Genomic DNA, 25,563 nt, shown 5'->3' with positions numbered 1-25,563 from the left:
TCAAATGGCAACAATTTTCAACATGTCTTTATTCTTCTACCAGAAACTTGGAAGTTCTCCTCTTCCAAAAGACCAATTACGTATAAGCCAAAGCCAAAGGTGTTTTTCCTCACTAAAATAAACATAAATAATAAGATGTAAACAAGGAATGCCACCCAGGTTGGGCTAATGGAAACTATACACATTCTTTCAGTAATCCAGATAACACGTATCTGAAAAAAAAACAATTCTCCCAGTTAATCTCATATAACAGAGCATACTTCTAAGTAGCATTTCCCCAACAACAAAAGTGTTCCTATCTTTTGATTCAGGAATTCCACATTTGGCAAATTTAAGCCTATGAATATATCCCAACAAACTACAAGGCTTTAAACACAGATGTTTATCACAGTGTTAACCATTACTGAGTAACATTGGAAGCAAATTAAATGTCCAACATCGTGAGAATGTTTTAGTAAATTCTGATAGCATAGGTGATAGAACTCGTGTAGCTACTTACAATGGGGCATCCAAGTGGGGGAAAACACCAGAGAGGAAAATTGCACAGTGGGTACTTATGACTATATACGCCTTTCACAAATTCATGGGAAGAGAAAACTAGACGAAAATAGAACAGAATGTGACTAGGAGCTTCCTCTGGATGGTGGGACCATAAGTTAATTTTTTTTTTCTTTTTTGGAATGCTTTATAATGGGAACGTATATTGTAGTTTTTATTTTTAATTATGGAAAAACACACGAAACATAAAATTTATCATCTGAATCATTTTCCAGGGTACAGTTTGATGACATTAAGTACATTCCCATTGTTGTACAACCGTCACTACTATCCTTCTCCAGAATTTTCTTGCCTTGCAAAATTGAAACTATACCCACAAACAACAGTTCCCCATTCCCCAGCCCCTGGCAATTGCCATTTCTGCTTTGTGCTTCTATGTTTGACCAATCTAGGTACCTCATGGAAGTGAAGTCACATAGAATTTTACGACTGGCTTATTTTGTCTTAACACAATGTCCCCACGTTTCATGCATGTTGTACAATGTATGAGAATTTCCTTTCAAGACTGAATACCATCCCATTGTATCTATACACATACCACATTTTGTTTACCCATCCATCCGTCAATGGACATCGAGGCTGCTCCTTCCTTTTGCCTATTGTGAATAATGCTGTTATGAACAAGAATGTATACATATCTCTTCCGTACATTATATTTTAAAGGTGTTTTTTCCCTCTAAATTGGCTTTTCCTTTCTAGGTCCCATCACGTGGTTATATCCCACCCTAGACTAGATTTAACTATGACTCCATGCAGACCCTTAATACAAATGAGATCATGCTGGTGGGCAATTCGGCTACTGGGGGAAGTAAGCAATTGAGCTATTCCTCAGAAATTAATGCATCTTTTTCTGTTATTCTGATTCCCATTACAGGATAAATGCCTTAGTTTCAACTTTCCAGCCTGGATCTCCCTCCCACTGAGTCCTTCTTCGCTGTATCACCTGCTTCTGACATTGAACTCCTCCTGACACCCTGCTCTGAGAAGATTGCCAAAAAAAAAAAAAAGAGAGAGAGAGAGAAAGAGAAAGAGAAAAGGAAAAAAAAAAAAAAAGGAAAAAGGAAAAAAAAATTGACCCCAGCCATCTCTCTTCATTCTTACTAACAATTTGGTAATGAAGTATTGATTTCCACTTCTCTGCTTATGGACGATATTAGATTTTCATTGATAAACTGCAATGAGGCAGTCTCGTCTCCATGGTCCCCTTTTCACTGTCACGAGAAAACAAAGTGCCACTGAAGAAAAATAACGACCGAGAACATTGATGTAGTTATTCCGTGGGTCTGTAACACTTGACAGGAAAGGGTGGGGGAGTATGAGTCTTCATAGTCTAAGGGCCAAGAGAGTTGCCCTCGTTGCAGACCCTTGGAAGCCTACTTTTCATGGCGATGTCCATTTCCTATTTATAACCCCTCTGGGAACGTTTGTCTAAAGGAAATGTTTCTGTTCAGAGCAACAATTATGGTTGCACCTGGATTGCTCAGTCCTGCCCCCGCCCTGGGGAGCCATGCATCTCCGCAGAGTGGAAGAATTATGAAGTCAGACCAGAGCTGGAGCCAAGGAGACCTCTGAACAAGGTTCATCTTCCACGAAAGTTGTTCACGCAGTCAGGCTTAACCATGTTACTGCCAAAGACTTTTTCCCAAGCGGTGGTGGGCGTCGTTTTAATCATTGTCTTTGTTGGTTACAAGAGGAAAAAAAAAAAGGTGTTAAGTACAGATGCAAGACCTGCAAATTGGCAGAACTGGGGAAACTGGTGCGATGTGGGATCTGGAGGAAAGCAAGGAGATGAGATCACGACAGGGTGGAGAGCTCAGCTGCCCTCTTGTCCGGTGATCTCCTTCTGCAGAACCTGCTGTGTATGGACCTGGAAACGCAGCGTAGCTTGAGCAGCAACAGAAAGCATGAAAGAGGGTGTCCGTTTCAAATGGGTTCCCACAACTTTTTTCATTAAAACTTTGAGGGCCCAATTTTAATTTGTGGAATATTCCCGTTAATAATGAGATCTAATTAAGACATCCATTAAAAGCCCGTTAAAGTTAATTTAACGTAAAAATTCCAATAGAACTGTATTAGATTTTCTCCATTAAATTAACGTTATGGATTTTTAACGGATGTCTTAATTATACGTTATTATTAACGGGAATACTGTATTACACAGATTAAAATCAGGTCCTGAGTCAACTTGGAAAAGCTAAGAGCATGTTTTAATATTAAAAGTCCTGCATACCCAGTGCACGGTTTGGAAATTCAGGGGGAGAGCTGTTTACTCTATTTGCGCATTTTTCTATACAACAGAAAGCAATCTATAAATAGATAAATCTATCATTGCATTTAAACAACGAGTTTCCTTATTCTCAAAGGACAGATAAAGTCTGGATTGTGTTATAAACTCCTACTCAGCTATAGGCAAAATAGTTAAACTCTTCTACATACAACACTAAGAACTTAGATGATTCTGAAACAAACAAACAGACAAAAAGAAAAAATTTTGTTGTCGTTGCTTTAATCACCAAGGTTGTCACACACACAAAAGTCTCAACACCCACAGAACGAAGCCAAATATCCTCTTCACCCTTCCTCGTGGAAGCCGGCCTATTGAAACTGCTTTGGAGGTTTTGACATGATCCCTAAATTCAACATCGGGATTTAAAAAAAAAACTTCTTATTTACCTCCTAGGGAAAGTGTTGCCCTTATGCCACATATAATAGCAAATTGCTTTTTTTATGGCATGCATAACCTAGATGGGAAAAAATATGGCGCTTCGGGGAAGGAGGGAAAAAGTAAATGAAGTTCCAGAAATGTCATTCTAAAGTAATGAGGCATGGACAGAAAATATACCCCTCACATCATCGGATTGAGATGGCAGTCAAAATAGCTTCATTGAAGTGTCAGCACTCATCCATCAATCAATCACCCACAAGGAAAAATAGCAACAGTACAACGGGGCGGCTTTTATGGGATTTACTCATGGGCATAGGGAATAGCGGCTCAAATGTAGTTCTGACATGAAAAGCAAGGTGCTGATATTATTTTTTATGATGGGAGGATCATAAAGTGAATTGAGAACAGCGAGGTCTGTCTTTGCTTAACCTATTCAACCAGAAATGAATGGAGCTCAACTGGAAAGGAACAGTCTTCGCATGGGTTAAGATTGAAGGGTGGCCTCAACTGAACACCGTCCTTCGACGACGAAATTCTATTAAAGGAAAATCAATGCATTAGCATTGGGCTTCCTGAAGCTGTTAAAAATTGCCTGCGCCAACCCAGGGTTATTAGATAAAGTTATGTAATTCAGACTCTGTCGCTACCCTTCGAAAGCGGATTCACGAGCTCTTGCTCCAACTGGGGGGACACAATACAATTCTCAACTCTGTGGAAATTGTTTCCCTTCTGAGAAAAAAAAAAAAAAAACAAATAAATCATCTGCTTCAACATTTAATCTATATGGTTTTGTTAGCGCAATTTCCGTGGAGGGGTGGGGTGGGAGGCAAGAGACAAAAATATTGATAAATTTGGAAAGATGCATGAATTGTCACTTGGTAACTGTAAATGTCACTGCTGAGGGACAGCTGCTGATGTTCTCCTTAGGAAACAAGATCTGGGCTCACGCTGTGAGGTAAACATGGCTCTCAGCACATCTCTAGGGACCAGGCCTGTCTTTTCATTTGGCAAGCCCTGTGAGGCTTCTAGAAACTTCTTTCTGGAAAGAGAAACTAACATGAGCTCAGGAGAATGTTTGTATCTGCTTTCAGACCACCCTCTTCCTCCCTCTGAATAAACAGAGTGCTGATATATTGGGACTTGAGAAATGGAAAGGAACGTGACATGTAAATATCATGCAAATCACCCTCGAGACTCTCCATTCCACCACCAATCCTTGCTATCAGTAGGGGTGAGAAATCACCTTTCCTTCTTCATCCCTCCTGCTAGCTAAGGCCACCAACCAGCTGCAAACTAAAATGTCCACTGAAAAAAAAATTGTATATAAATATTCAAGTTTTATGTCCTTGGCCCCATTTCATAGTTCAGCAAATTCACCAAATATAGAGCATGTTGCAAACCACCAGGGGACACAAGAGAGAATGGGAAATACAATTCATTCGGCAAATTCATTCCACGAAGATTAGAAGGCACCTGCTGTGTGTGGGATACTGTTCTAGGTGGTATGGGGTACAACAGTGAACAGCTCACGCAACACCCTGACCCTTCCTGGCCGGGGCGGGTGGCGGGGAGGAGCTCCCGGAGGGGCCACCTCCCCTGTGTCACTTGTGTTTTTATTCCTGCTTTTCAAAATAATAATATTTCAGAAGAGGGATTTCTCCTTTGGAAAAGCATACAGAAGAGAAAGTAGCTTAAAAATAGGTCAAGGCCTAAATGCAGACTCTAATCACAGAATGTATTGGATAGCCCACACAATCCCCACAGAATTTCTTGAAGGTCACAAATAGATTTCTTAAAACTCACCCCCAAAATGTGCCTGCTCTCCTGTTTGAGTCTTGCATAATTAATGTCACAGGCAGGAGCCATCGAACTTAGTCGAAATGCAGAAAGCAAGCTCATGAAATGACATATTTGGGAAGCATTTCTGAAACTGGTGAGGCAACCAGTATGTACACATCCCCAGCGAGGAGGTGTGTACATAACGAATTCACGGCGATTTTCCAGGGTCCACGGACAGTGACGCAGTGAGAGTCTATGGTTTTTCTGAAACTTTTCACAGTAAATCCAAAGATTACAAGGCCTTAAAAGGTGCATGCTTTTCCATCTGTCACTTACCAGTTACTTGACTGCGTTCGAATCTACCCCCCCACCATCAGCTTTTATTTTTTAATCTTGTTAAAAGTTTTCGTTTAAAAAAAAAAAAAAAAACATTTAAAATGTCGTTTTCACATTATCTTCTACTCCCCACAAAGTAGAAGTGTGTGATGTGGAAAACCTCGTGTGTGTGTGTGTGTGTGTGTGTGTGCGCGCGCATGTAGTTTTAAAGAGCAATAAAAGTAGTTTGTTTTGAACGAACATTAAGCAAGAAAAAAAAATCACAACTGATTTTCGGTTTATTTTTTTCCCCTGTGAGATGTTAAAATGCTAATTTCATTTTCTCCCTTCCTAAATGTGGCACTTTCTCAAAATATCCATGAAATACTTTTAGACAAAGATTGAGCAGGAGAACGAGATACAAATTTCCATCCCCCCAGACAGAGAGACAGGTTTCCATTGTAAGGAAGCATTAAACATTTTGAAACTTGTGAATCATCTTTAGAATTTCTACAGGGGAATTTTACCTCTTCATCCAAAGTAAAAGCCACTTATCTCCTCTGGTTTCCTGTGACAGATTCAGAGGCGAACGCAGATACGCAATTTCCAGGCTCTGGTTAATCTTCTTCCAATAGTTACGAACAATGGGCTTACGGGCGTGGGTGTTTCTCCAAAAATTATTCATGCGCAAGGCAGCCCAAAGCTTCAGGGAAAACTAGAAATGTTTTATGGATTAGAATAGGACTGTTCTAAAATGCTGGTACCAGGTGGAATGCTATTTCTGCAACAGGACTCTGTCCATTTCCTTTGGAAAAATAGATTCCAAGTAAAATGGCTCTTCCAAGTAATGGCACCCTGATCTGACACCTTTCAGCACACAAATGACTTTACCAATAGCCATATGATTATCGTTAAGGCCTTTTAACAAACGATCTGTTTGCAAAAGACAGATTAAATTCTCACAGCCCTTTCTACAATGTTTATTTGCTTAAAACCGCTTTTGGAAGTACAAATAATAACTCTTTTGTGAAAACCCCCAGGAGAAGCTGAAAAACTCCAACAAAGGCGTTACTGAGAAAAAGGAAAAAAAAAAAATCTACCGCTCCCTTCAACCCCTCCAGAAAATGAATTTCAGTGTGCTCACTGAATTATCTTGAACCTGAAACCTGCGTTTGGATATCAGTCCTCAGGCAAAGGCTTATATTTACAGAACTTGCACAATCATACGATTATATCTCAAATGTGAAGACTCTGTACAGTCATATTTTCACTTTCTAAATGACCCATAAAACATTCAGGAGTTATAAATGTGTGCGTACATTTTTTAAACACACAAAGTTCAACTGCTCTGCGGAGAAGAGGCAAAAAGTGTTCCCATCCTGTACTGAGATAAATACTACAGAAACATTCCAGTTCTGCAATTCAATATTTCAGCTTATAACACAGCAGATGCTAGAAGGTGCGATGCAAGTCAAAAAAAAAAAAAAAAGCTGACATACGAAACAATTCTCATTTGGCTCAGGGTTTTTAAATGTCACAATATCTCGGGATACAATATACTTTTTGGTCTCTCATACATTTATATCCTCCTAATCTCTCCTGACTTGATTCCTAACAGCCAGGCACAGTCAGGGTGAATCTTAAACTTCCAAACCCTTTTCAAATCAAGAAGATAGTTGATCACACAGTCTTTATAACGGTCTGCCGTTTCTTACTCTGCGGAGTTCTTGTAGCTTTTTAGGAAATTTCATATCAACCGTGTTTCTGTTACACATTTGCCCCCTTCGGTTGATTCTATATTTCTCTTTTTTCTTTTTTTTTTTTTTAGAAAAGGCAGTGGGAAAGGTAGGGTGGAATGAGTTGGGAGAATCACATTCATCCTTGCTCTGAAGGAAAAGTGTTCATTTGCCGGTAAAGAAAGGCAAACACGTTTTTATATTAGGAAAGCCGACTAGTCATTTTCCAAGAAAAATGACTGCAACCGTACCTGTAGAATGTTTCTGTGCAAATGCACTAATTTTCTATTACCTGCATGCTGTACATAATACATTTGCATGTATACTAGGAGGAAAAGCCAGGCTGTTTTCCCCTGTATACAATGCAGCTTGGATGACTGGGAACGTAAGCCTTCGTACATTTTTATACTGTACATATTTGTATATACTAACTATATCTCCATGTATGAACACATTCTTTGTTATATTTGCTTGTTTCCCTTTCCTACCAAACTGGCCCACAATGGGGATTCTTTTGTATAGAAAAAAATATGCTTGTAATTTTTTTCCTGGTCATTCTCTTTCAATAGCTTCTAAAAGAATTAGATCAGAGTTTACAAAGAAATTATAAGAACCAAGTTTGTCTGTCTGCATGAGTCCCTTCCAATTGCTGGATCTAGGGAGGAACCAACGTCCTAATTCAGAGTTTTCCTTTAAAGGCATGCTTTACCCCTTGGGAAAACTGCAAACTCATCCATGTAGAATTATCCTCTTTGTATTTTATCTAATAGTGCCTGAAAATTTTTTTAATGTCTTCTTAGAGGAAGAATTCATAATTGTCGAAATTTGAAACATTAGCTTAATTTTGTTTTTATGACCTCGCGATTCTCCTCCTTATTTATCGGTTGCTGTTGTAATGGGGCCCCAGGCCATTCCTGACATCGGCGTGTTCTCCTTCTGCATTAAGGATGTTTTTAAAATTACAAAGATTATTGAGCCAACAGGCTGTTTTAATCAAAACCATGTTTCACTTGTTTTTGATGATTATAAATTGTCCCTGCAATGAAAAAAAAAAAAAAAAGTTTTCTGCTAGGAAAATTATACCACCCTGTGGCCAAACAGATCCATCACAGATACAGGCAGGCATCTGTGCCCACTTCTCTGGGATCTGGAAAATTCTTCCCTTGGTGGGTCACGCTTGCTTTTACTCCTCCTCATCCCAAATACGAGTGCTCAATGCAGTCACTATTTGCAAATTTCCAAAGGCTTGGCCGAGTTGTCACTCTGCCCAAAGACCACCAACCCAGCTGGAAATGATGGTTTTCCAGCTTGTAAAATAAAAATAAAAATAAACAAAAAAAAAAAATGCAGGGATTTTCAGAAAAGGTGCTTTTGCCTTTGTCCCTTGGTGCCACCATCCTGTTGTCTCTCCTAATTATAAACAATCTGGTCTTGATACCCCATATAACTTAAATCAGGTCAAAAGAAACATTCGTATCAGCCCCTCGCTGAATAAAATTGACTTCGTTTGGGCGCACATAAGATGTAAGCCTCGATGCTGCGGCATTGAAATTATCTCTATAAGGAGAGATTTTTAATACGATTTTACCACTAGAAATATATTCTCTGATGGTGGAAATGAAGAAAACCTTTAAATTATATCACAGAAGCCATTATTTTTTTACATCTAAAGAGTTGGTGTTTTTTTTTAAGAATATCATTCTACTTTGTGAAGTGTAATTAAAGCCCTAAATAATGGATACTACTTCTTTTAGCTATTGTGAAAAACTAATGACACACTCGCCAAGGTTATATGGAGCCCCTCATTTCCATCAGAAAGGTTTCTATAAGTGTATTATTTACATTTCTAAACACGATAACTCTTTTCCTTTGTAACCAAAAAAAAAGTCTTTTTTTTTTTTTTCCACTCAGCAGTGGAAAATAGACTATTTCCCATCTGAAAGCTTATCGTAATTTGCATCAGGAAACCCAAGAGCCGACTTTAAGGACTTGGGTGTGCTCGAGCATGATTTTGCTGGCGGCTGTCCCTCATTCTAAAGCTGCAGATCTCGAACCACCTGTCTGAAACCCAGCTGATACGGTCATCATGCCTCTCATGCCTCTCCACACTGCGAGCTTTGCAAATGGCTTCGTTTCCCTCAGCGCCGACTTCCACTTTGGCCAACTGAATGAAAATTAAAGGAGAGAAGAAGAAGAAGAAGAAGAAGAAGAAGAGGAAGAAGAAGAAGAAAAAAACACAGATGCACTTAAAACATGAAAAGAATTATTTATATGATAAAAATATATTTAGATTTTCAAAGCACAAGACTGAATAGAAGTGCTCTTTTTATGCTTTGTGAAGATGTTCCTGTTAAATGTCTTTCTACATCAGGCTTAATAAATCTGTAATGACATTTGATGGATTGATTTCTGCCTATGTGTGTTTTTTAAGGATGGCAAGAGAGGAGAGAGGCAAGGGAGAGGGGAGGGAGGGTGTGGAGAAGCAGCACTGACCCCCAGGGAGGCCAAGCAAGGGAATTATTGGTGGGCTTGGACCTGCCAACCCGCTTCCAACATCGACCCTCATCTCCAACAGTTTTGTTTTTGGTTTTTGGTTTTTACCAATGCCAGCCCACTTGCTTGGTTTCTGGACTGCCTTTGCACCCTCTCAAATCTGGTCAGCTTGCGCCTGAGTAATTTATGATGTAATCTCAACAGAGGCGGTGGGTGGCTGTCTCAGAAGCCTAAGGATGAAGGCAGAGGGCAGACATGATGGAGAGGTCCCAGCCTTCGCCACCTCAGAACGATAGCCCTGCTTAACGCCCAGCTTCCCTCTGTACTCCCTCCATTTCCTTCAATGTCCCCAGACAACTGGAACATGTTTCACGCACAAGCTGCCCACACGGATGCTGGTGCCCCACCAGAAATGATGGGTGGTCTGCGCACAGCCAGCTCTCATCTTCCGTGTCGCATGGCTACATGGGACTCTTGCTCCTTAAGTTATGACAGCTATCACATCACCTGTCAGCTACACTTCACGGCCGGGGCCCTATGTCTACACTATGAAATATGAGAGCCAGGGGAGGGAAGAGAGGGCAGGTAAGGAAAGAGGAACCAGTGAAGGTGGAGTGTTGGGATAAGTAGTTTGGACCAAACCAAAGAGTTTTTGGTCTTGATTCACTTGGTGACTATTTGCCAAGCACCTAGCATACGCTACCGCAGAGGGTTACACGGATACATCGGTGTGGTGATGGTTGTGAGAACAGGGTCTAGAGTCAAATTGTGCTAAGAATCCGGGCTCTGTTTCATGTTATCTCTGTGATCTAAGGCAAGGTCAAAGGAAACACAGAACATTATGTTAGGATGAGTGTAGGGACTCCAGGGGCCCAGACGTGGCCCCCAACCAAGCTGAGAAGTCATGGAGGATTTCTGAAGAAGGTAATTTCTCAAGGAGCATTAGAAGAACCAAAAGTACACAAAAGCACATCTCTGAACTTCTCCCTTCCTCAATCCAATCCATTGACAGGTCTCGTCGTTTCTAACTTCAAAATACAAGCAAAGTCTGTTCACTTTATAGCCGTCCTAGATTTTCTTCTTTTTTTTTTTTTTAAAGATTTTATTTATTTATTTGACAGAGAGACACAGCAAACAGCAAGAGAGGGAACAAGCAGGGGGAGTGGCAGAGGGAGAAGCAGGCTTCCCGCTAAGCAAGGAGCCTGATTTGGGGCTTGATCCCAGGACCCTGGGATCATGACCTGAGCTGAAGGCAGAGGCTTAACCCACTGAGCCACTCAGGCTTCCCCCATCCTAGCTTTCTGGGGTGGCCTTCTAGCTAGTCCTTAAGCCCTCTAGCTCCAAATATACTCTCTACCCTGCAGCTGGAGTGACCTTTTAATAAAGTGAATCAGACCATGTCATTCTGCTCCTCAAGACCAAAGGCAGGCACATTTTCTTTGAAGGGTCAGATAGTAAATAGGTTTGGCTTTGCAGGCCGTCTGGTCTGTGACCTGACAACACAATTCTGTCATTGTAGTGAAAAGCAGCCACAGACAATAGTAATCAAACGGGCATGGATGTGTTCCAATAAAACTTTATTTACATAAACAGACAACAGGCTATAGATTTGGCCCATGGGCCATAGTTTGCTGAACCCTGCTAAAGATCCTCCAACACCCAGGATTTCCTACAGAAACTAGCCTTAAGATGAAATGTGAAAATAAACAGTTTATATGGAAGATGAATCCAAGAAACACCAAGAGGGAAGTGGGGAAGGGAAACTGGAGAGGAAAGGACATTGATGAGATAAAGAGGCTTCAAGAACAATGACCACCATGAGCAATGGACCTATTCTCACTGGGAATTCTGAGAGATAGGGCCAAACATTCTTGAGTTATTCTGCCTACTGAGTAGGGCACTGGGGTATTTATACCCCCTTTGCTCAGTTATTAGCAGAAGGCTGCTGCGGGGGTCAGGGGGAGGCCTAACTCCCCAACACGTCCACCCTGCCCCAAGGTTGGAAGAAGTAGGCTTCCATGGCCAAAGAACACCCCAGGACATTGAGTCACATGGACGGAGTTGGGCATAGATATGAATGACCCACAGGGAAGAGCTGACACACGGGAACATGGGCAGGTTCTTGCCATAGCCCATCTCACTGTGAATAAAATCCAAACTCCTCCCCAGACCCACCAGTCTGTTTTCTGCCTGCTCCCCGGACCTCATCTTCTCCATGCGCACCCAGGTCCAGTGACACTGCCCTCCAACAGTGTCTAAAAGATACCTTGCTGTTTCCTTGGGCAGGAAGGCACCACCTTGCTGGGCTTCATATCCCCGGTATCTCGGCTTTGCTACTATATCCTCTGAAAGGTGCTCCGTGAGCCCCCATACAGAGCATCCTGTTTTCGCCCCAGAGCCCTGATCGGGAACTGCCTTTGTGTTCATTTTCACGTTTGCATAATGTCAGTTTCTCCCACGGGCCACATGTGAGGACAGAAATGAAGCATGTGTCTTGCTCACATATTCCCAGTCCGAGGTTTTAGTGCCTGGCACACACTGAGGGTCCCACAAATATTTGTTAAGTAAATGAATGCTGTTTCTCTGAAGACCCGGGAATGCTCCCCATCACTCTCTCTGAAATGCTCCTTACCTTCCTGACCCCTGTCTGCTCCCTGCCGGAACCTTCCACGATCCAATTCTTCCATTCTGCCCCAGTGTAGTGAAGCGTTTCTTAAGGATTTCATGGCATCAAAGACCATAATCTAGATCTTAGCACATACTATTGATCAATCCTAGCTTGCTGGACAGCCCAGGACCTCAGCAAGCTGCACCCGAGTTATCAAGTTCTTCAGTGAGGAACGAAGAGAGGAGGGAGTCAGGAGTAAGAAGCTTCACCCAGCACAGCTGGAGCTAAGAGGCTGAGTGTCTGCTCTAAAGCCAATGGACCCAAGGCAGAACCTTGCAAGTCCAAGTACAAAAGCCCAACACAGGCAAGACCTGAGCAGGGCAAGACACAGCTCCCAAGGTAAAAGGGCTCAGCGTGGATGTACTGAGGTCCTTCGACAGTCCCAAATGCATCCAATTTGTCATACATCTTGCACATTGCACATCTGAATGCATAGTCAACAAGACAGGCATTTAAAAACACCACAGTCCCAGGGCACCTGACTGGTTCTGTCAGTAGAGCGTGTGACTCTTGATCCTCGGGACTGTGAGTTCAAATCCTGTGCTGGGTGTAGAGATTACTTAAAAATAAAATCTTAAAAAAATAAAATTAAAAAAAATTAAAACACTACAGTCCCAGGGCACCTGGGTAGCTCAGTGGGTTAAGCCTCTGCCTTCAGCTCAGGTCATGATCTCAGGGACCTGGGATCGAGCATCGTATCAGGCTCTCTGCTCAGCAGGGAGCCTGCTCCCCTTCCTCTCTCTCTCTGCCTGCCTCTCTGCCTGCTTGTGATCTCTGCCTGTCAAATAAATAAATAAAATCTTAAAAAAAAAAACTACAATCCCATTCATTTTACTAAGTGCATTATTGCCTTTTCAAAATTAAAGAATAAAGATGACAGATTAGGGGGAAAAAAAAGATGAAGGAGTATATCTTTTGGGTATGAAAATATACTATAAAGCCAGAATAATTTTCAAATGCTGACTGGTATAAGGGTGAACAAACAACTCAATGAAAAATAAAATAATACCCAGGAAATTTTTAAGTGTTTAAATAAGAGTTCAATGTACTATAAAAGCAGAATTTCTAATTTGTAGGGGAAAAAGTACATTAATAACAAATAAAACAGCACACAGATAATTGGTGAGCTTTTCAGAAAAACAAGCAAGTTAAACAACTATCTCACACTATGTACTAAATTATATTTCAGAAGAATGAAAGAACTAAATCAAGAAATGAAATCACAAAAATAAAGGAAAATACAAGTCAATACTAACTGATATCAGGCAGGGAAGTTATTTCAAGGTACAAATGTTAAGGAAGAAATTATAGAAACTAAAATTCCAGGAGTAAGAAAAAAAACCCACTATATATATAATAAAAAGTCACAAATTAGGGGGAAATTATTTGTGTTAATATATGGTTAATGGTCACTGGCATAATTAATGATATAAAGAACATTTGTATGTCTCTAAGAAAATAAATAAATATCAAACTAGAAAAACTGTGGCAAAATTCATGAACCAACAGCATGCAAATAAAAAAATATAAATTCTCAATGAACACCTAAAATAATATGAAGTAACAGTAATAACTAAAGAGACATATGTTAAAACAAGGAGAAATCATTTGCACTTACTCAGTTGACAAAAATAAAACATAATGTCTCCATTGTTGGAGAGAGGTCAAGGAAGAGACATCCACACACATAGCTGCTGGGAGGAAAATGGATAGGAACTTTCCAGAAAATGATTAAGCAGTATTTGTCAATTTCTCTAAAATGTGCATGTCCTTTGATTAATTATTGTCCTAGAGAATTTTCCTCTGAAAATAAGTGAAGATGTGCACTGAGATTTATTTAATAAGAATGTCCAATCATAACATTGGTTATAATTGTGAAAAATTAGAAAGAACCTAAGCGTTCCCAAAATAGGAGATGGAATTAAATGAATTATGGTACATCTCTGTGGTAGAAAAATCACGAAAATCTGTGTGCTTAAAAAACAGCCACATGTGTTTATTTAAAAAAAAATTTTTAATTAAAAAAAAAAAAAAAACCATAGCCAGAGTTTCAGTATGGAAGTTTAGAAGTCACCCCTCTGTCCCACCAACAAGCAAAAAGATGAACAGACTGAAAAATCAACAACTCTGCTTGGATCTAGAGGAGAGGACACAGGGCAAATCTCTACCCTCAAGACTGGAGGGACAGACGAAGGTACAGGGAATAGAGACCTAACAGAGAGGATACTCGGGTCGGAGACCACCGTGGGAACCAGCGTCAGGTTAAGAACACTGAACTGGAATGGACAACTTTCTGGAGGTTCAGTGCAGATAAGCCTGAGATTTAAAAACTCTGGGGGCACCCAGCCATGGAGGGGGTCCTCACAATATTGTGAGATTTACCTCCAGGAGCTTGATCTGATCCCCACAGTAAATATCAGAGAAAAGTCTTTGACTTTGTGCAGAGGGAGGGGAGAAAAGAACCATTTACAAATACACCAGAGCACTCTGTTCTTAACAACGCCTGCCCTCAGAAGGAACTGGTTAACCAGAGCCTAAGCTGCTGGGGTACTCTCAGAACCTAACACACCTGACCAAGAGACACGTCCGCCCTCCAGGCTGCCCAAGCTTTCCTGTCCCACCTATAAAGGGGTGGGGGAACTCTGAGAAATTCTCATGAAATTCAGAGTCCAGAGGCACAGGCTCAGCAAAAGACTGAGACCTAACAGTGGGACTATAGCACAGTTCCCCCCTCCCCACACCTCACTACCACATTACTAATGCCCTATTTACAGTGGTCCTTTTTACACAGTACACCATGTCTAGCCATTAAGGAAAAATTATAAGGCATCTCAAAAGGCAAATACACATTTTGAAGGAACAGAGCAAGCTTCAGAACAGATAGAGCAGGGATGTCGAAATTATCAGACTGAGAGTTTAAAACAACTATAATTAATATGCTGAAGGCTCTAATGGGTAAAGTGGACAGCATGCAGGAACATGTGGGAGATGGAAGCAGAAAGATGGAAATCCTCAGAAAGAACACCCACCCAAAATGCTTGAGATTAAAAAAAAAAAAGTACTGTAACACAAATGAAGAGTGTCTTTGATGGGCTTATTAGTAGACGGGACACAGTTGAGGACAAAATCTCTGAGCTGGAGAGTATATCAATAGAATCCTCAAAAACTGAAAAGCAAAGAAACAAAGGCTGAAGAAAGAAAAAACAGAATATCTTAGGACTGTGAGAGAACTACAAAAGGCATAACATACATGTGATGGGAATAAAGAAGAAGAAAGAGAGAAAAGAACAGAGGAAATAGTTGAAACCATAAGGATTGAGAATTTTCTCAAATTAATGCCAGATACCAAATTACAGATGCAGGAAGTCTAAGAAAAAGGATAAATGCCAGAAACAAAAACTAGGCACATTATCTTCAGACTACAAAAAAAAATCTAAGATAAAGAAAAAAAATAATGAAGGAAGCCAGAGGGAAAAAACATTTTCTCTCAAAGCGAACAAAGAATTGCTTCTAACTTCCCTTCAAAAACTATGCAAGCAAGAAGAGTGAAATATTTAAAGTGTTGAGAGGAAAAATCCACCAACCTAGAATTCTGTACAATGATAAATTATCCTTCAGAGTGGAAGAGAAATAAAGATTTCCTCAGACAAACAAAAACTGAGGGAATTCATTGCCCATGGAACTGCCTTCCAAAATGTTAAAAGGAGCTCCTTAGAGAGAAGGAAAATAACATAGGTCAGAAACTCAGATCCACAAAAAGAAAGGAAGAACATCAGAGAAGGAATAAGTGAAGGTAAAATTGAAACTTTTGTCTTCCTTTTTAATGATTTAGCAGATAGGCTTATTCAAAATAACAATACTCAAAATATATTTGATTATGTATGCTCATGTACTAGCACACACACATGTATGTGTCTGTATATAAGAAAAATGAATGACAGTAATGATCAAGGAATGCGAGGGAGGAATCACGGTTTTCTTGTTATTATAAGACATACCACTCATGAAGCGGTATAGTGTTACTTGAAAGTGGACTTGGATTAATTGCAAATGGATATTGCAAACTCTGGGGCAACCATTTTAAAAAGTAAAGAATAATAACTGATATACTAAGAAAGTTGAGAAAATGGAATCATACAAAATACTCAAATAAGACCACAAAAGTAAGAAAAAGAGTAAAAGACAAAAATTGGAGTAAAGAACAGGAGAGCAAATAGAAAACAGTAACATATATGGTGAATATCAATCCAAAGTTATCAACAATCACTTTGCATGTCAGTGGTCTAAATACACCAAATAAAAGACTTTGTCAGGGTGAATCCAAAAACATGACCCAACCCTGTGTTGTCTGTAAGAAACCCACCTTGAATATAAAGACATCTATAGATTAAAAAGAAGTGGGTAAAGAAAAATATACAATGCTAACATTAACCAAAAGAAACCAAGAGTGGTTATATTAATTTCAGACAGAGCAGACTCAAAGTAAAGAAAGTTATGGGGGGGAGGGGAAGGGAGAAAGGCATTAATGATAAAATGATTGATTCTCCAAGAAGACAACAATTCTTAACATGTATGCACCAGGGCGCCTGGGTGGCTCAGTCAGTGGTTTAAAGCCTCTGTTTCGGCTCAGGTCATGATTCAAGGGTCCTGGAATCAAGACCCTCATGGGGCTTTCTGCTCAGCGGGGATCCTGCTTGCTCCTCTCTCTCTCTCTGCCTGCCTCTCTGCCTACTTGTGATCTCTGTCAAATAAATAAATAAAATCTTAAAAAAAAAAACAACATGTATGCACCAAACAACAGAGCATCAAATTTCATGAGATAAAACTGATAGAAATGCAAGGAGAAATAGATGAATAGGGGCACCTGGGTGGCTCAGTGGTTAAAGCCTCTGCCTTCAGCTTGGGTCATGATCTCAGGGTCCTGGGATCGAGCCCTGCATTGGGATCCCTGTTCAGCGGAGAGCCTGCTTCTCTCTCTTCCTCTGCCTGCCACTCTGCTTACTTATGCTCTCTATCTTTCTGTCAATTAAATAAATAAAATCTTAAAAAAAAAAAAAAGAAAAGAAATAAATGAATAGATGAATCGACTATTAGAGCTGGAAACTTCAGCACCTCTCTGTCTCAGAAATGGACAGATCAAGCAGACAGAAAATTAGTAAGAACACAGTCAAACTCAACCACACCATCAGTCAACTGAACACAGTTGACCTCTATAGACTGCTTCTCCAATAACAGCGGAATCTTTATTTTTACAAAACTCACATGGAACATTAGTCAAGATGGACCACATTCTGGGACATAAAACATATCTCACCAAGTTTAGAAGATAGAAATCATGCAATGCCTGCTCTGGGACTTAAATAGAATTAAACAAGAGACTGCTAACAGAAAGATCACTAAAAAGTCCCAAATATGTGCAGATTAAACAACACACTTTTGAATACCACATAGGTCAAAAAACAAATCTCAAGAGAAATTTTAAAACATTTTAAACTAAATGAAAATGAAAACACAACTCATCAAAATTTGTGAGAGGCAGGGAAAGCAGGGAAATTTATAGCATTAAATGAATGTATTAGAAAAGAAGAAAGACCTAAAGTCAATAATCTAAGTTAACGATTAAGTAGAAAAAGAGTGATTAAATATGAAGTAAGCAGAAGAAAAGAAATAATAAGATAAATAAGGATTAAAGCAGAAATGAGTGGAAATTAAAAACAGAAAAAACAATAGAGAAAATCAACAAAGCCAAAAGCTGAAAAGATCAGTAAATTTGATATGCCTCTAGTTTACCAAGAAAAAAAAGGAGATACAAATTACTAATATCATAAATAAGAGAGAAAACATCATTGCAGATCCCATGGACATAAAAAGGATAACAAAAGAATACAATATATCTTAAAAAAGAATACAATAAACAATTGTATGTCCACAAATTTGTTACCTACATGGAATGCACCAATTTTTTTTCTTTCAATTCTTTGAAAGACACAATCTGCCAAATTTCACACAAGAAGAAACAGATTATCTAAATAGACCTCCACCTGCTAAGGAAATTGAATTAATAATTAATATTATTCCAAAACAGAAAATACAGGGCCCAGATGGATTCACTGGTGAACATTTAAGGAATTTAAGGAAAAAATTATAACAATTCTCTACAATCTCTTTGAAAGAATAGAAGCAGAGGAAATACTTCCTTACTCATTCTATGAGGCCAGCATTACCCAACACCAAACTCGACAGATATTTTAAGAAAAGAAAACTATAGATCAATATCTCTCATAAATATATATGTGAAAATCATCAACAAAATCTTAGGAAATCAAATCCAAAAATATGTAAAATGGATTATACACCATGACCAAGTGGGATTTATCCTAGGTATGGGAGACCGGTTCAATATTTGAAAATTAATTAATACCAAAGCTAAAAAAGAAAAATCACATGTTCATACCACAGATTCAGAGAAAGCTTTTGATAAAATCTAATACCTATTCACAGTAAATACTCTCAGTAAACTATGAATAGAAGGGAATGTTTTCAACTTGATAAAGACTGTCTGCAAAAAACTTAGAAGTGACATCATACTTAACAGTGACAAACTTGAAGCTTTCTCACTCAGATCAGGTACAAGGCAAGAATGACTCCTTTCCAACATCATTATGAAAGTCCTTATAAGGCAAGAAATGGAAATAAAATGTTTACAGATTGTGAAGGAAGACACAAAACTGTAGTTGTTTTACAGATGACATGATTGTGTAAAAAATGTGAAAGAATTAAAAAAAAAAAAAACTCTTGGACTAGTAAGTGATTACATCCAGGTTGAAGGATCTAAGGTTAATAAAGAAAAGTTAATGACTTTCCTGTACACCAACAACAATCAGGTGGAATTTGAAATTAAAAACACCATACCATTTACATTAGCATCTCCCGAAATGGAATACTTAGGTATAAATGTAACAAAATAGGTACAAGATCTACTTAAAGAAAACTCTAAAACTCTCCTTAATGACATTGAAGAAAAACTTAAAAAATAGTGAGGTAGTCCATGTTCATGAATGGGAAGACTCAATAATTTTAAGATGTCAGTTCTTCCCAACTTGAATCAATGCAATCCCAACCAAAATCCCACCAAGCTATTTCGTAGCTATTAACAACTGATTCTAGAGTTTCTGTTGAGAGCAAAAGACCTAGAACAGCCAACACAATACTGAAGGAGAACAAAATTGGAGGATTGATGTTTTACAACTTTAAGACTTGCTATAAAGCTACAGTAATCCAGACAGTGGGGCATTGGGGAAAGAACAGATAAATATGTCAATAGAATGGAATAGAGAGCTCAGAAATATACCCCCATAAACATAGTGAACTGACATTGAACAATGAAGTGGAGCCAAACAATGAACAAAGACAGTCTCACCAACAAATGACACTGGAGGGAAGCCTGGGTGGCTCAGTTGTTAAGCGTCTGCCTTCGGCTCTGGTCATGATCCCAGGGTCCTGGGATCGAGCCCTGTATCAGGCTCTCTGCTCAGCGGGAAACCTTCTTCTCCCTCTCCCACTCCCCCTGCTCGTGTTCCCTCTCTTGCTGTGTCTCTGTCAAATAAATAAATAAAATCTTTAAAAAAAAATGGCACTGGAACAACCAAACACCCACATGCGAAAAAGGGAATCGACACAGACTTTACACTATTCCTGAAAATTAGCTCAAGATGGAACACATATCTAAATGAAAAATGGAAAATTATAAAATTCCCAGGAGATAAAATAGGGAAAAAACTTGGTGACCTTGGGTATGGTGGTACTTTTTAGAGACGACACCAAAGACATGATCCATGAAAGAAATAATTGGAAAGTTGGACTTCACTACAATTGAAAACTGCTCTACAAAGACAATATTAAGAGAATTAGAAGACAAGTTGCAGTCTGTGAAAAACATTTGCAAGACACATCTGATAAAGGATTGCTGCCAAAAAATACAAAGAACTCTTAAAACTCAGCAATAAGAAAACAACCCCCCCCCAAAAAAATTGGGCCAAAGACCTTAACATACACTTCACTAAAGAAAATACACAGATGGCAAGTAAGCATATGAAAAGATGCTGACATCATCTGTCATCATTCCAAATTAAAACAACAAAATACCACTACACACCTATTAGAACAGCCAGGATCCGGAACACTGACACCACCAGTGCGGGCGAGGATATGGAGCACAAGAAACTCTCCTACATTGCTGGTGGGAATGCAAAGCAGTAGAGCCATTCTGGAAGACAGTTTGGCAGTTTCTTACAAAACTAAACATACTTTATACCATATGATCCAGGAATCACGCTTCTTGGTATTTACCCAAAGGAGTTGAAAACTTTCATCCGCACAAAAACGTCTACATGGATGTTTATAAACGTCTACGTGATTGCCAGAACTTGGAAGCAACCAAAATGTCCTTCAGATGAATGGAAACTGTGGTTCCTCCAGACAATGGAATAGTATTCAGCACTAGAAAGAAACAAGCTATCAAGCCACGAAAAGGCATGGAGGAATCTTAAATGCATATAACTCAGTGAAAGACGCTCATCGGAAAAAGCTCTAGGCACCCTTCAAGTCAGTGACGTGATCATAACTCCATGTTGTCTCTTGGAGCTCCCCAAACCAAAAAATTTACTGTCTGGCCTTTTACCAAAAACGTTTGCTGACTCCTATTATACGACCATGAGATCGTGGACTCCTGATGGCAAATTTACCATTTATCCCCAATTTCTAAGACAGCACGTTGTGGCTTACACATCACAGATGCTCAAGATAATACGGACTGAAGAGAACCCAGGAGTGCATGAATGAGTCCTAGCTAATACCTTGACGTGTACTGTGTACTGATGCTTACCTAGTGGGTAAGCCATGAAGCTAAGAAGTGTGCCAACCCTCACAACGATCCCAGGAGGGACCCACTCACACTCCACTCTAAGGTTCAGAAGACCCACGTTGCCCCAAATCACAGACCACTTGACATGATAGACCTAGAATTCAGATCTAAGTTTGGGAAGTGGGAAAGCCACACTCTTGTAAGCTCCCAGCACAAGGTTTGGCAAATGGCAGGTCCTTTAAAAATAATGGTTTCTTCACCGTAAAATAATCACTGGGCCTAAGATCTGTGGTAGGAGCAGCAAGTGTCCCAGGACTTCCAAGAGCCAGTGGTGAGGTCTGGAGAGCTGCGGATTGGGCAATAAACGAGAGGCTTCTCCACCAAAGCAAATGTGACAGGCGAAGATCTTTGAAATATGAACTAGTGTCTCGTTTTCCCCCTAAGTTATCCAGTCCCCCTTTGGTCTGCTTCCCAGGCTCCAGCACTAAGCTCTTCCTGCCCCGAGGGAAATGGAAAGAATTTGGGAAAACACAAGATGTTCTAAGATGGAAGAGCATGTTTCCTGCATCCCCAGCCACGCCTGCCCGCCCCCATCCCTTGACTGATTGCTTTCAAAGGCTTCCTACATTCCTGGGATCAGTCCATCTGCCTCAGCTAGCCTGAGAGCCTGCCTGGGCTGGCTCCTCCCATTCCGGGACACTTGTCTCCTCTAGCACATTCGATGTTCCAGCCAAATCAGAGTCTCCTCCATCTCATCACCCTCCAGGGGCTCTCTGGCCTCAGTATCTTTGCATGTGAGGTCGTCCTACCTTGTTCATTACCTTCAGTCTAGGAAGAGTCCTGCTCTCTGGTCGCACCTGGACTACCCTCTTCTACTTGGGGTGATCGTGCTGCCTGCTCACCGACCACCCCCACTGAAGGGGAGGGCTCCAGCGGGCAGTCTTTCCCCTGCTGCTTCCCCAGCAGCACGGCCCATGGATATGGCATGGTGGGCGCTCAGGGAGGGTGCGTTTCACACCAGTAACAAAGGCCCTGGGCTGGTCTCCTTCTGCGTGTTCTTAGATTTACTTTTCACTGCATTATAGACAGCAAAAGTGTGTTGCACCCAAGGTAGAGATGAAGACACAGGAACCCAGAAGGGTTGAACAACACCTTCACATCACATGGTGGTGTGAAGTGAACCGGAGAGCCCAGCCTGATCTCAGAGCCCGAACCGCTGTGTTTGCTCATCTCAGCTTGCTTCTGGGTCTATGCCTTCTTCTGTACCTTTGCTCCCCTAGTCATACCCATATGCAGGTATGAGGGTGAGAGAATATGGTATGACATGATTTGATATGATATATGATATATGATATGATATGACATAAAAATATAGTCTATACATATTAATAATGCTATAGTGTCTTGAACATGTCATCCCTATGACACACACTAATACTTAACTATTATCAAGCACTTAATTTGCATCAGGTAGTTGACAGAAATTACCTTTCTTAATCTTTACATTTGCCCTAAAATAAGGATTCTCAACAGGGTGATACCACTCCCAAGTGGGCAAGAACTGATTCTCGGGGAGTGAAAAATTTTAGTTATTACAATGCTTTCTGGTCCTCCAAAGTTTATAAATAGATACGCTGTACATCTGTGACACTAAAATATCATGGGGAGGGAGACCATTAGGGAGAAAAAAGTCTAAAAAATTTCTTCAAGGGGGCAATTTTTTAAAAAAGTTTGAGTAGCACAGTCCTAAAATGTAAATGTTCTCATTCACCCCATAGTGCAGGATCAGAGAGGTGAGCTCAATTGTCCATAGTCACACAGCTAATCATTTATAGACTGAAAATGCCAAGCTGAGTCTGTGTAATGCCAAAAGCTACGCCCCCTGATGACCTCCGAAAGCGATCTCCAGCCATTAGGGTGGAGTTGGCAATAGGAAGGTTCTCTAAAGTGCAGTCCTCAAATTGGTGGCAACAGAACAGCAGAACCTGGGAACCTGTCGGCTCAGGCCCTGTCCCAGACCTGCGGCGTGAGCATTTGCCTCGTGCCCAAAGGACAGTCTGCACACTCATCTGTTAAGGGCTCTGGGATTCCCAAGGTCACGGGTAAATGACCTTCCTCTACCCTGAACAGCAAAGGGCAAAGGAACCTCCCATGGTCCCAGAGCTTCGGTCCCCGGGCCCAATCCAAAACTCCCTTGTCAGACTAATTATACTTACGGGTGTTCTGTGACTTGCTAGATTCCTGAAAAAGAAAAAAATGAAGTTCTCTTTCAGGTTTTCAGGGTAGATAATGTCAAATATTTACAGAGCAAACATCATTCTAGAGGCGTTCCATTCTCTTCCTGCTGATTAGCGCACTGCCAATCACAGCCGGATGAGAGGGCCTGTCAGCTGTTCTCAGTAGAAGCACCTGTCATCGCGACTGAACTGTGCGCGCCCACAATGCCAGGGACGTAGGGAGAAAGTTCTGAAGGCAGGCCCGTGGAAGGTAGGGCTCCGGGGATGCATAGGACCCACCATGGTGGGATGGGGCAGCTTGAGGCTGGCCCCTCAGTGAAGCTGCCGACCGAAGGTGGGAGACAGGCCTTCAGGGCGGAGAAGACTAGCGCTCCCTCACAAACCAAGGTTCAAAAACCCACGCATGCGTTAAGTCAGTTAAGGGTCAGCCTTTTGCTCAGGTCGTGATCCCAGGATCCTGGGATCAAACCCCGTGTTGGGCTCCCTGCTCAGCAGGAGGTCCACTTCTCCCTCTCCCTCTGCCTCTGCCCCCGTTCGTGTTCCCTCTCACTCACTCTGTCTCTCAAATAAATAAATAAAATCTTGAAAAAAATAAATAAAAGAACCATCTGCAGGGCTTGACAAAACACAGGTGACTGGCCCTGCCCTGGGATTCAGTCCTTTCCAGGGGGGCCTGAGAATGTGTGTGTCTTCCCAGCTCCCAGGTGAGGAAGAACTTCCCAGGAAGGAAGGAAGAGCCTAGGAGAAAGCTCATAAAGTCAGCATGACCGGACTAAACCGTACTCTCTAAACTAAAACAGGGCTTCATTTAGCTATGTAGAACCAATATACACATCCTATTACACTAATCTATTGTGTACCTTACAAAACATCCCAAACCCCTTAAAGCATGTTATACATACATATACATGTGTATATATATATGCACACTTATATATAATATCAATATGTTTCTACTCCCTGCCATAGAGCTCTTGTTCACTCCTCTTTGGAGACCATTGGGAGCAACAGTTGAGTTTCTTGGGAGACTTTCCCCATCACTTGGCTTAAACCCCCTCATTTATCTTCATAACAGCAGTTGGGATCATTCTCCCATTTTACAGATGAGAAAGCTGAGGTCCGGAGAGGAAAGAAAGCTGCCCACAGTCATGAGACTTGCAGGTTGCTGCATCCGTGTTGGAGCCTATATCTGACTGAGTTGGTGGGGCTCTTAACCACCAACCACCCGGGGTTTCCATATACAGGGGGGTCAATGCAAGGGCCCTTCCAAGATGAAGGTCCAAATGCAAATGATTCCAATCAGTCTGGGCCCTGAGGGGTTCCCTTTAGCACCTACTAAATTAAATAAAGCCACTGGGTCCTGTGACAACCTTTAGGGACACAAGGGTAACTGAGACTTGATCTCTGCCCTTGAGAATTTTGTCTGTGTATAAATAGATCATTTCATTATCATCACTTATCATGTTTTAAGTACTAGGACCATGGTATGCAGAGTAGGCTGAGCAGAGAGGAGGGGCAATTTCAAGCTCTGTGTGCACCCCTCTTCTTTCTTTCTCATTCCTGCCACCTCCTTCTCTCACTTTGACTCCCAAGGCTTGCTTCATTTCTCCTCTTACCACCTCCCAGTCTGTCGTGACAAGGCAGCCAGGGTGATCCTTTCAAAACAGAGGAGTAGATCACGTCAACCTTACTCAAAACCCTCCAGTGGCTCCATCTCACTCAAAGTAAAATCCCAAGACCTCAGCACAGGCTACTTGAGCCCACCCTCGGTGTCCACATCACCTCCCACCCACCCTGCACTTCTATTCTCTAGCCATTCAAGGCTCCTTGCCCCTCCTTTCTCACACACAAATCATCCCACCACAGAGCCTTTGCACTAGCTGTTCCTTCTGCCTAGAACACTCTTTCCCCAGGATGTGGCTTATTCCAGCACTTCACTTATGTCTCTGCTTAACTGCTACCTTGTCCATGATGGCTTCCCCCACTTCCTCTTAACCCATCTGAAATTTTTCTTCACAGGACACTTGATATATTATATAGTTATTTGTTTACATCACTGGTTTATAACTGGGCAATTTTGACCCCAAGGAGACATTGTGAGATGTTTTTATGGTCAGAACCAGGGGTGTTCTTACTAGCATCTGATGCAGAGAGGCCAGGGGTGCCACTAAACATCCTACAGTACCTAGGGGACCCCTGCAGCAGAGAACGACCCAGCCTCGAATGTCAATAGTGCTGAGGTTGGTAAC

General features: G+C 41.0%; 1 protein-coding gene across 2 annotated transcripts in view; it reads left to right on the top strand.

The window, feature by feature from the left end:
• Positions 1-1,572, top strand: part of TSHZ2 (teashirt zinc finger homeobox 2) — a 426,726-nt gene extending 425,154 nt beyond the window's left edge. For both annotated transcript variants that reach the window (XM_032878951.1, XM_032878950.1), the window contains exon 3: positions 1,433-1,572. In XM_032878951.1, coding sequence (XP_032734842.1) covers positions 1,433-1,434 — 2 coding nt within the window. In that variant the 3' untranslated portion in view covers positions 1,435-1,572. The remainder of the gene's footprint in view (positions 1-1,432) is intronic.
• The last annotated feature ends 23,991 nt before the right edge of the window (positions 1,573-25,563 follow it).

This window comes from Lontra canadensis, unplaced genomic scaffold (genome assembly GCF_010015895.1).
Source record: "Lontra canadensis isolate GAN:19392208 unplaced genomic scaffold, GSC_riverotter_1.0 scaffold65, whole genome shotgun sequence".
In the NCBI taxonomy this organism is placed as follows: domain Eukaryota; kingdom Metazoa; phylum Chordata; class Mammalia; order Carnivora; family Mustelidae; genus Lontra; species Lontra canadensis.
The sequence above is the reverse complement of the archived record's forward strand: the minus strand, read 5'-3'. Positions and strand labels throughout refer to the sequence as shown.